Source organism: Ananas comosus, linkage group 2 (assembly GCF_001540865.1).
Source record: "Ananas comosus cultivar F153 linkage group 2, ASM154086v1, whole genome shotgun sequence".
NCBI lineage: Eukaryota > Viridiplantae > Streptophyta > Magnoliopsida > Poales > Bromeliaceae > Ananas > Ananas comosus.
The window spans coordinates 11132857-11146025 of NC_033622.1; the positions used below are offsets into that span (position 1 = coordinate 11132857).

General features: G+C 32.7%; 1 protein-coding gene across 1 annotated transcript; it reads left to right on the forward strand.

The window, feature by feature from the left end:
* LOC109723545 (F-box/kelch-repeat protein At1g57790-like) lies at window positions 4564-8303 on the forward strand. Its single transcript, XM_020251965.1, has 2 exons — window positions 4564-4657; window positions 7057-8303. The coding sequence occupies exon 2, from the start codon at window positions 7079-7081 to the stop codon at window positions 8189-8191; it is 1113 nt and encodes a 370-aa protein (XP_020107554.1). The 5' UTR covers window positions 4564-4657; window positions 7057-7078; the 3' UTR covers window positions 8192-8303.

Sequence of the window (13169 nt, forward strand, 5' to 3'; positions counted from 1 at the left end):
GGAAGATGACTCAGGAGTCTAGCACGAATCCAAACTCGATCCCGACAACCTCCCCAGCCCGAATTGATTTCCCCCCTCAAAGTTGAGCGCGCTCTCTTCGTCTCTCCATATAAACATCCCTCGCTTCATTCCCTTGCTGGTCAACCTCTCTTAGATTCATTAATCCCTCACCCCTCCCCTCTCTTTTGTCCCTCGCCCGTGCGACGCTCCCTTCGGTGCTCCGGTTATTGTTCTGAGTCTCGCCAACAAAATCCGCTTCCTCTCCTCCTACTCTGCTGTAATGGCATTGTACCCTTGCCCACATTGTGGTAGCACGGCCTCCAAACGATTCTCTGAATTCATTTGGCATGTGGAATGCTGCGAAAGTGCCATCAAGAATGGTGCTGGAGAGCAGAGACACTCGAATGAGGCGAAGAAGACAAAGAAGGGTGGCGGTGATGATAGAGGTCGCAGCAACAGCAATGGCGTTGGTGGCGATCGTGTTGGTGGCCTCAAAGAATAAGAGATAAGCGTCATGTTCAAAGCAATGAACCCCGGCTCTTTCTTTAAAAATTTCTTTCGTTCTCGTGAAACTTTCCACTCCAACGCTCTGTTTTGTTTTCCTCTTTTCCTTTTTCTGTCTCTTTTAAAGGGGAAAAATGGGCTACATGTATGCGCTGAGTGGAGAATGGGCTTTGTAATCGTTTCCGAAATGCTTTGGGATGAAAGAATCTAATTTAGAATGAATAGAGTTCAAATTTTATTTAAATTATTCATAAATCAATCAACGAATTAATAAATTTTATGAGTTTTTTTAAAAGATTTTGATTGATGATATATTATAATTAAATGGGCTACATGTATGCGCTGAGTGGAGAATGGGTTTTGTGATCGTTTCCGAAATGCTTTGTGATGAAAGAATCTAAATGCTCCGTAATCAAAGAATCTTTCTGGGCAAACAATGATTGCCTAATGCACCTTAGGTAGCATATTTATTCTTTTTTAAAAAAAATTATCTAATAGTAGAAGACAAAGTGGCTTGTTTGTTTTATTCCTTGTAGATGCATGACTAGATTTAATACAAAGCTAATCTTATCCATTTGATTGTACTATTACCTGATTGTGCATAAAGTACTTTGTGATTATTGGGATAGAAAAGGGATTATTTGTAGAAACTAAAAGTCGAAATCTGAAAGCCAGGATCAATTCAATAGTTCTTGATCTGATGCAGCTTCAATTCAGAGGACCATGTGATGATGATTATTCAGCACAATTACTACTAAAAAGGTTTGTGGACCTTATCATGGTTTATTCGATTCGAATGTATGATAAAACAAAAAGATAGTGATTTGTGTGTGCATGTTATTAAGGGACCATTTTGTGTGGACAGAGATAGGATTGAGAGAAGTATAAGTTGAATACATCTAATTGAAGCAGCATTAATGGATTCTCTGTTTAAATCTCTTTCATGTAGTTTCGCACTAAAGGCATAAATAATAGTTTTTCATTGCAGATATTATTTTGCACTTGTTACTTATGTCGGAAGCCGCAATTTTTCTTTTTATCTCAAATAAATGACTTCTGAATTTTGAGCAGCGAATATTTTTGAAGAACTATGCCATAGACTCAAAGAGGCAGTTAATATGCATCGGTGCATTTTTTTAATTTCTTCCGCTTAATGAGTATTAGTAGATAGAATAGAATATATCATAGTTTTGACAATTATTTATTTTGTTAACAATTCATTAAATTAGAAATTCAAGAGGACAAATTATTTGTGTATCTAAGTATGAAAAAAATACTACAATGCTGGTCCTGCCTGAAAAAAAAAACTCCAAGGCGTCGGGTCAGGAGGCACGGTGCTGCAGCTAGCACCAATGCCGGTCCGGCCTGGCCTGAGCTTCCGGGTCACGTTGTGACTCCCTGTTTAGGCCCAATGCCCGGGCACAACCCGGCTGGAAACCCGCTTGGGCCATGTCAGCCGGTCCAGCTTGCTCTACACCCAAGGAGCTCTCACTCCCACTCCCACCGTCTGCAGTGGCTGCAAACCTTGAGAATAGTTTTTGGTCCAATGAATCAAATAATTTTTATCCATTAAATCAAAATTACATTTTTTTTAAAAAAATAACACTATATATAATAATAATAATAATAATAATAATAATAATAATAATTTTATTATTTTATGATTATTTTTATAAATTTTAAATTTTTTAGTCAAAAATATTAATGTAAATAAGAATAATTTATTGTTCTTAGTTTTAAAATTTTATATTTTTTAAAAATAAAAATTATAAAATTAAAAGTGCCGGCCTGGATCATGGCCCGGCCCGATATGGCCCGTGCCTTTCGGCTTGGAGGGCCGTGCAAGGCCGGAGGTTTGCAAGCGCAGGTGTCGATGAGCCAGACTAAAAAGTAGCCTTTTGCGTTTTTATTACTTGGCCCTGCTACATTCCGCTTCTTTCGGAAACTTTATTACTCGGCCCTGCCACATTCCGCTTCTTTCGGAAACTTTATTACTCGGCCCTGCTGCATTCCGCTTCTTCCGAAAACAATCAAAGAAGGCCCATACAGAAGAATTGATCAAAACTTGTTTGCTTTTAGGCTCGTCTAGCATATTAATGACCTAATAATTGTCGTATGCCATTATTATCTTTATCTTGAATTATAACACCATAGAATTTTAAGATTTTTTAAATCTAATCAACAAAATTACAGATAAACTAGAAGTTAAACATACATCTCTTAGAAATTAGATTACAAGAGAATAATATGTTATATACTGTTTTTGTTACGACAAACGCACAAAAGAAAACAAAATGACGAACACAAAAACAATCAAACCACAAGCAGAAAATAAAGAGACACAGATTTACGTGGAAAACCCTTTTGCAGGAAAAAATCACGGGCGAGTGAGGAGAGGACTTCACTATGGAACAAAAAGGGAATGCAATGTTCTTCAGATTACAACCAACCACGATCACACGCCTCTAGGGCATAAACGATAAACGAAAAGAAAAACTCATAACGGATTTCGGATCCGATCTGTACCGCAGGGTTTTTTCTCCATAATTTTCTTTTCCAAATTGGTCGCACCGCGAAGCTGTCGGCGAGTCATAAACCCGAACCTAAATCAATAGTAGATTTCGAGTCACATCTAACAGTTTTTTTTCTAAACAATTAAAATAAAGCTTCAAATCCTTCCCTGAATATATATATAATATCTATATAGTATATATAATATATATATACTATATATATATATTATATTATATAATATATATATATATTATATATGATTTAGAAGAATAAGAATGGTAATGAATACACCTTTAATATGTTTGGAGACCCCTCACCTAAGGCCGATTTTAATGGCTTTCTTAATTTTATTATTATATATTTTTTAATTGAGACTGTCTTAACTTTATCTTTTCAAAATTAGTTAAATTTAGTTTCATCAAATTTAATTATTTTAATTATTTTTTAGTAAATAGATATAGATCATTAATAATTATTAGAGTCAAAAAAAAAAATTTAATTTAAATAGTTGAACTAGATACGATTTAGGGATGGGTAGAATCCTAATCTAATTGGACTAGCGTAATTGAAATCGCTGGGCGTTTTTTTTTGCTGAGTCCTATTCCAACTATACTATAATTTGTCTTTCCGATTAGGAGTCTAATTAAGATAATAATGCATCTATATATAAAATATAGACTTTAGATCCACGGGGATTGTGAAATTTAGCCGTGGTCCGTATACATCGAGAGTCGAGGCGGGCATTACCATCAGAGAGAGTCGAGCCACGTGCGAGTTTCTGTACCTAGTCCCTATTTTCGTTCCGGCTTCGTCTTTGGATATTGTTTTGGTCAGTACTTGAACCATAAAATTTTTACTTAGCTTTATTCTCTTCTTTCTTTCTTTCTTTCTTTCTTTTTTTCTCTCTTTGCCATGCACAATTTGTCGCTAGGTAAATATTTCGTTTTCCAATTTGGTCCTAAGGTAATGTGTATATTTGGATTTGCCATGCTTATTAAAGTGTAACATCGTATTTGTTAATAGCATACGTGAATGTAAGTAATGCAATATTTGATGGTTGTGTGTGTATATATATACAAAAAATTATGTTTGAGATAGGGTTTGGAACTTAAAATTTGAATTTGACTTTGGAAATTGAACTTGAATTTTGTGTTTCAAATTTTGAAATCTAATTTTGATTTCCTGAGTCAAAATTGACCTTAAATTTTTAATTTCAAATTTAAATTTAAATTTGTAACTTGAATCTAGAATCTAAATACTTAAAATTTTGGACTCATTATTTTGTAATTTAATCCGATAGAATTTTAAGATTTTATAAATCTAATCAATAAAATTACAGATAAATTAGAAATATCCTAACAAATCCTAATTAGAACGAATCCTATTAACATAGTTAGTTAATTCGCGAATTATTCGCGAATTTTTGAAATTCCGAATAAAACGTCCGTTTTCGAATTTTTGGAAAAAATTCAGAAAAATCACGTTTTATTGTATTTGCGAATTATTCGCCGAATCCAATTGGAAGCCCTCCTCTTCAGAAATCGAAGATCGAGTTCTTCACTCTTCAGAAATCAAAACCCTCGGCCCTCCTCGTCGCCTCTTCCTCTTCCGCTTCCGCTATCCAACGATATATAGATCGGTAATAAGGTGGTTCTTTACAAACCAAGTACGATTTGACTTTTCATTCTTTAAAGCAAAAATTGGAAGCTTTTAGTCCATCTGATGGATACTTTTTTTATACACAAATGCTTCGAGTGCTTAAATTGAATGTGTCCCTTCTCTGTTATGCACCTTAAATTGTTAAGAACTTAAGACCCAATTAACCTAGGGACCAGGAACTCTTGTATTATACCTAATCAATTTCATGATCTTGTCGACACTTGCAAAAGAAAAATTTTGTTGTGGTCTTTCATGGAAAATTTTGTTGTGGTTAAATCAAGAGTCGGAGTTCGCCGATTATAATTACTAAAACTTTCTGTGTTTGTATGCTCTATATTTATTCAAGCTTTTATGTATGTTTATATGTGGAATTATAAACTTTATGTATATTTTATTTGTTTACTGTTTAGACTTTAGAATTTAGATATGCTAGTATGCTGTTATGCACTATGCAAAGTGCCTGTTTCATCTTGGATTTAATTTCTAACTATGCTTGTATGTGAATCTTTTATATTTTACATTTAAATATGGACTATCTTGATCTCTTATTTGCTTAATTATTTATTTTTTTTTAGGCATAATATAGTTTATTATTTTTTTTTTTAATTTTGTAGCTCTTTATTCTTATATTCTTAAAAAATATGAATATTTATGCTAATAGCATAAATCTTGAGAGGAAACAAATTTAATTTAATAGCCGAATTTTTGATCCCGAATTTTTAATTGGTGAACGTATAATATCCGTATAAATCACGTATCCGAATAATTGACTAATCCGTTTTTTAGCCGATTTTTTCAACGAATTTAAAAATTAGAAGACGAATTTTATCCGAATTATACCCGTACCGAATTTTTGCCGAATCCGAATTAACTAACTATGATCCTATATATATACATAAATACACGCACGTAGCAGGCCCGCATACAGCGAGAGCCGAGTAGGGCAATCCGAGTATATCGATAGTAATAAAACAATAAAAATTTCGCCACGTTTCCGTTCATAGATATAGTACATAAATATTTATTTTTTATATTTTATTATGTTTTTGTGTCTCGATGAACTAATTTTATTCACTTTTTATGTTTTTCAGTTAGGCCCTAAGCTAATAAGCGTATCGGATCATGCAATTCTTGCTGAAGTTAATTGTCTTTTTTTTTTTTTTTGAGAGAAAGATAGGTAGCATGCTACCCGCTTCGTTTATTTCATTTATAAATAAACTTAGCTGGAAATATGAATCAACTAAGATTCGAACTTAGGTTTCGGGTACCAATCAGCAAGCCCTTTGTCACTTACTCTAGGGATGGTCGGTAATTGTCATATTTATTAATAGTAGATGTAAATGTAAGTAATATAACGTTAGATGGTTGTGTGTATAAAAAAATCACGTTTGAGATTGGGTACAATTGCTTTGCTTTTATCAACTTTCACTTCAGTCCATGAATTTTTAAGTTGAAAAATGACTACTCAAAATTTTGGAAGTATCGCTTGAGTCCTCGGCCTCATCTACTGTCTAAAGAAGATTGTTATATTTGAAGTGGTTTTCCTGTAGCAGTAGGCGTCGATATCAAACTAAGTCTCAATTCTAACATAAACAATCTAAAATTTGCAAAACCACACACAAACGCATTGACTTCCGAAGTTAAGTTATCCAAGGTGTCTATCCATCAATCCTAAGGTAAAGAGGCTAAATTGAGAAAATAATCCGTAGTCATTCACAGGTATTAGCAACTTAGCCAGGGGGAACTAGTAAGTATGCAGTGTAGGAATAAAAACTAATATTTGTGTTTTCTTTTTTTGTTTTTTTTTTCTATATATAATTGTTTTGGTTCTTCTAGATTTGTTAAACATGAATGCCTGGTTATAGAATTCATGTGTTTAACATAACAAATAACACTATTTGTAAGTGGATTTTGGCAAGAGAAGTTTGAAAGTTCAAGTGTAAATGTGATATCAAAATAATATATATATACTTAATACTTTACATGCAAATTGTATTGCATATAGCTTCCTTTTTTTTTTAAGAAATAGGAGTATGCACCCCTTTCTTTTCCAAGAAATAGGATTGAATTATAGCATGTACTTATTTCTTGTACCTCTGCAGTAAATTTTCACAATTCCAAATTTAGAGAAAAATCAAAGGCATAATCTTATACGACATGAATGATTGCAAATCTTGTAGTGGAAACTCTATTTGTCCAAGTAGGAATAAAATGTTATTCAAACCATTTCAATTGCGAGCTATCAATTTATATGTTTTTTTTCTTTTCTTTTTTTGGTTTTCACTCACTTCTTTTAAGGCGATAGTATCATATTATAAGTATTTTATTCTTCATACTAATTATTTATATACAATTTTGTTGGCTTTTTTTTTTTTTTAGTGTTGAGATTCTGATCCTGAAAATGGTTTTAGAAGATGAGAATGTGGCCTCAGTTGGAAGACCTTGGTCCAACCTTGCAACACATGTTCTTGAGTTGATTTCATCTCAGCTCTCTCCATCTGATCGTCCCCACTTTGCTTTGACTTGCAAGCACTGGAATTCAGCTGTTGGTCCTACTTATCCTGCTGATATATGTCCACTTTTGCTAAACTGTCCAAGATGGGGTTCTAATGTGATCCGGTACTACAGTCCTTATTTCAACAAGAATTTTGAACTAGATTGTCCCTTTGACTTGTCTGGTGCCACATTATGTTCTTCAAGCAATAGGTGGGTGATGTTAGGTTGGGAAAATAAGATTATGTTAGCTGACCCTATCACTGGCATCTCACATGAGGTACCATTGGAGGAGGTAATTCTTTTCTCTCAATATGGTTTTTTTTGGGATCCGACTACTTCGAAATTCCAAATCTTCGGCATTAGTAACGGTGGCTATGAAGATGTTGATATTGGTATTTTTGATGGCGAAAGTTGGTTCTGGTCTACATACGAGAGTGGTCTACCATTCTTTCTGTCTTCACACTCTAATCCAGTTTTGTGTCGAGGCAATTTTTATTGCCTAGGATCAGGAGGAGAGTTGGGAGTGTACAATCTAGAAGAGGATACTTGGACAGTTCTAATGACTAAGCCTAACAAGTTCAGTTATGAAGAATGCTACCTACTTGAGTCAGAGGGAGAGCTCTTTTCGGTACTCATTGGAAAGTACGGATTACCTCTTCATGTTCTTCGTCTTGATGAATGCGAGATGATGTGGGAAAAGGTTGAAAAATTAGAGGGGCGAAATCTTTTCTTGGGATCACTCACATCAGTTTCTAGTAATAGTACCACACTGGAAAGCATGGAAAATAAAGTGTTTTTTCCAAGGTTTCATGGTGATGTTGAAGTCATTCGCGCAGAAGTAAAGTACTCTAGTGGCCGCGCATTTTTTGTACCGAAGATGAATGGAGAGAACAAGAGAAAAGATGAATCTAATATATGTTGGTACTCATTAGCAGATGACAAATTTCATCTCAAATATTTTGTGTCCAAAAAATACGTGAACAGCATATGGATTGATCCTATAGTTGCAAGTGATTAAACCTGATGGCAGCCTTTTTATTTTTCGATACCTTTAGGACAGGTTTGCTATAGAATCTAAAAGCTTGGAATGTGAACAATTACGAAATAGTTTTTACCAGCCATTTCAATTTTATTTTATCACTAGTTCGATCATTTCAGGTCCAAAAATAGTAATACTGCATTTTAAATCTAGTACCTTTAGTAGTGCTATGTGTAAGAAGTGATGTAACTTTTTTTTTAATAGGAGAAAATAATACTAAGCTCAATGTGTACTATTCTTGCATTGTTGTTTGATTTATGCTTGTAAGCAAATGGAACTTCATAACTGACCTTGACGAAGTAACTTGTTTGGTCAGAATCTGATTGGATAGAATCAATTTATATGAGGTAAAGGGAATAAAGTTGTTTTTGGTCATAAATGTTCTCTTATGTTGCTTGATTTGTCATAAATTAATTTTGTTTGCAACATCAGATTTTCGAAAATCGGACTACGCTCTGGATGATGTCAAAGTCAATTACAAAAAAAAGCTATGAAAAAATAAGTAAAATTTTAAGTAAATAAATAAAGATGTGGGATAATTGCAATTTGAAAGCTATAGACTTCTTATCAAATAAAAAATAGTAGAGAAAAGAAATTTCTTGAATTTCAGTTTAATTGAAATTTATTTTCAACTTGAAAATTATTTATGGACAAACTGTCAAAACTTCATCTCCTTAATAATATTTTCCATTTATTTAAATAAAGCTCCCAATTTCACAATTGACACGGCCCTGGCAAAACACCCTATCCCTGTTTCAACTCCGACTTATGGCACTACCAATATTACATCTTTATTTCTAAAAACTTCTCCATTTAAGGGTCCCTGGCACACTCTATGCTCATTTCAGCTCGAATTTAGGCACCGGCTATATTACATCCTTATTTGATCATATTGGATAGTCTCAAAACCTCTGTATTGTGCTATTTTCGGACTACTACTTTTACAGGCATATTTTACGGAGTTGAGTGTTTAAATAAGTTTTAGAAATTTTTACATTATATTATAGCAAAATGCCTTAAACTCTATAAAAAAGAAGAAGACAAAAAGTAAATTAATAAAAGTTAGGAGTCAAATAAAGCAACTAAAGATTAAACATAAAACAAAATATTTATCAGCGGATGGAAGAACTCATTTACACGCAGCCTCTTCTCAAAAGTTAATCTAAAAGAAAGATCTTCTAATCTCTTCTCGAGTTTATTTTTTGCTTCACGCAGGGCACCAGTTTCATTTGCAGCCTACAATATTTTTGAAAACTTAGACTATCAATCTCTTTCTTGAAATATTCAAATATAAAAGCAACAAAGCATAGCCTTCTAAACTAAAGTAAAGACAACAAGCTTGAGCCACCAAGAGAAAAGACGGTAAATACATATACTAGCCAGACGATTTAATGTACCACAAAGTGCGTGCGTCAAATTTTACACCTATATATAGACTGTTTGTATATACAATTTTCTTACTGAGACTTATGATTAGAGGAACCTAACAAGTGGAAAAATATGCTTGTCCTGGCCTGATATTCCAAACAAAAATAATGTGACAAAGATGAAATGAAGATGAATATTACCATGCCCGTATACTTTCTTCTCCCAATCTACAGTTGAAATATTACATAACTAGACTAGAAGCATGCAATAAAATCAAGAAAACAACAGCAAAATATTGACCTTTTAATTTTATATTAAAAAAATTTAGTACTTGTTATGATTTTGTAATAAACAAATTAGCACAAACTCTTTGTAGGCGATAAATGTCCTAAACCGACCCAGAAAAAATATTGCAGCATTATCCAAAACCTCACTACGTCGCAAATCTAGCACAACAATCTGACCAACCCTGGGAAAAACTTTTGTCCTACCAAGCTGCATAAGTTAAACAGCATATGAAAATCCATTAAGAGAATCAATGCAGGTAAAATATATAAATCTTGAGTTGTAAAAATCTGTCTTTTTAGTAGGCCATTTTTTTAAACAAGGACTTGCATTTTGCGGTATATCTTATGAATTTGAGGGGCACAGAACATAAAAAAATATTTAATAATGGAGCAGCAAAATATTGAAAATTTTCAAGTTTCAGCTTCTAGAGAATTCCCTTTATCAGCGCCTTTTCATCATAATTGCAAATAAATTAAACAGTAAGATTCGTTAAGATGTAAAAGCACAAAAAATCACAAGTGTATTAAAAAAAACAGCATGCATATGTTTCAGAGTGGCAACCCATCAACATTAACAGAAAGAAAATGAATGTGCTTATTATGGAAAAGTCACATGAAGTATATATAAGTTTATGATGTAACTAAAAGCTCAAGGAACATAACATATAAATAATCAGTCTAAAATCACTTAAGAAAAATGCAATATGTTTACTGTTCCCATTAACCTTTTCTAAAGTGGAGTTTGGCAGCACTATCTATGTCATCCTCATGGTTGCTTGGAAGATCAGGAAATGAAGATTGATTATAAGCACAACATGGTATTAACTAATTCAAAAAGCTTATGATTTACAGACTAGGAATTCATGTGGGTTTCATAATAAATATTAGATGTGATCTGGGATGAGAATGTTCGAGCTATGAACGGTGCAAGTGATTGTGGAAGAGATAAAAAGTATGTTTTATGACAAGAGTGTCAAACCATGGATTGATACTGAGTCCTAATATTTTGTTATACATAAAAAAAAACTAACAAAAACTAGTTCAACAGAAGGTAGCTTTGTGCATGTTATTAGCTGGTCATTGCCTCTCCGTTAATGAGCATAAGAAAAGTTTAAATTCCGAATATGAATTATGTAAAAAATATTAGTTCTTTAAGATGTTGAAATTGATGTTACCGGAGACGATAGAATAAGAAATGCCTAATTCTGAGGATCCTGATTCTGAGGACAAAAACTCTGCGTTGCGCTACCTCCGGAGTTAAGTTATTTTTATCAGAGTTATTTTTACAGGTATGCTAAATTTATTACAGAGTTGACTGTTTGAATAAGTTTTAGAATATTTTACATTGCATTGTAATAAAGTACCTAACACTCTATAAAGAAAGAGAAAAAAAAAACTAAGAACTATTTAAACTTTTGAAAAAAAATATATAAAAAAAAAAATTTGAGACCTTAAAGTACCTATTTTAACTACGTACTTTTATTTATATTTATTTATAAAAATGTTATCTTTGTCTCTATTTATTTTCAAGTGTGTAAAAAAAATGCAAACTTTGTTTTTTCTAGATATATAATGAGAAGATTGCATTCAGATATCTAATGAAACATCTCTTTTTTACCTCTCCACATTTAATTACATGCATTATATTTCATCAATTAGTGAGCTTTGTAACACCAATCTACTCCCCTCCACCATTAATCCCCTCACCCCCTCTTTCTTGCATGACATGTTATTTTTCATGCAAAAAGAAACATTATCATCTAATCTCTCACCCCACACTCATCTCCTTCTCTCTATCTCATTGTGTTAACAAAGATTATGAGGATGATAAAGAAGAAGAACATGCGAAGAACGTTGTCTCCTTCAAAAAATATCGTCCTGTAAAGTCCAGCCGCGGCCCATATAAGTGCTCGCTGGGCTGGTCTGCACCGGAGCCGTCGCTCGCCGTGAACCGCCGCCGCCTCGGTTGCCTCCTCGCACGGCTCGCACGCGCCCGCAACTAGGCCGAGGGGAGCGCCGTCCTAGCCTCCTCTTCGCGACGACGTTGCATGAGAGCTCGCTTCTCAAGAATCGCAGGAACTTCTTGGTAAATCAAATTGTTTAAGAATAAGAATTTCTGTGGTTGATGTGATGGCAAGACTGTATCGGTTTAGATATCGCAGTTTGGTGATGCAGATGAGGTGTTTTTTCATAGGTTACAATAGAAATCCAGAGCAACTACCAGCTGAAGATTAAGAAGATGTATAAGATTTGGATGAGTAAGAGAAGTGCTCCAAAAAAATATTAATTTTTTTAAGATTGATGTTTTTTGTTTTATTTTCATATTATGATCATTTTTTTGAGTAGACACTGTTGTGAGCAAAATTTCTTTCGTAGATTAAAAAGTATGATGCGGAGATTGGAGTCTGAGACGCCAACTAAAATTTTCTTAAGCCAGATACGTTAAGTTATTATTTATGTATTTCATATGCTTCTAGCTATTATTTTATTTTTTTAACAACTAAATTTAGTCATACAAATTGACTGTGCTTAACATGATATAGCTTTCTATAAGCTGTAAATATAAATTTTATTAAAATATTAAAAATTTATTTTTATTATCTACCCGCTGCATTGCGCGGGTCTCTACGCTAGTAAAAATTTAATAACAACATCTTGAAGAAAAGAACTATTATCCGTTTATAGAGGCGGATATCATTAGAGATGAACGAAATTTCAATCTCAAACACTTTAAAACCTAGTCAAAATTTAAATATCATCAGCATAATTTTATCTCACATGATAACTAATCTATACTATATATAAACAAGTATATGAAAGAATATTCTCTACGAATGATTATCATCAATTTGTTAAAAAATATCTCAAATAAGAATGAACGATAATAATCAACCTGTTAAAAAATAACATTCTATAAATCTAATCCAATGAACAGTTATGATCAATTTGTTAAAAAATATCTCAAATGAAAATGAACGATTATGATTAATCTGTTAAAAATTAGTATTCATATCTATATATTTTACATTAAAATTAAATTTTGAGTTTAAATCGTGAATTTTAATTTGATATCAAATTTGAATTAATAATTAAAAAAATTAATTACAGTGGATCAATATTAAATTTTGATGCTTTTAGTTTAAACACATACTTAAATTTTAGATTCATCATAAATCAAAAAATATATAAAAATATTCAATGTATATAAAAAAAAATAACATAGAAGATTACAAAATTTTCTAATAAAATATAATAGACGTTCGGCCAACATAATATTGCTCAAATAATACATGAAGTTCCAC

Bases quoted from the DNA above. Each gene is read 5' to 3' on its own strand.
- LOC109723545 (XM_020251965.1), top strand. From the start codon at position 7,079: ATGGTTTTAGAAGATGAGAATGTGGCCTCAGTTGGAAGACCTTGGTCC.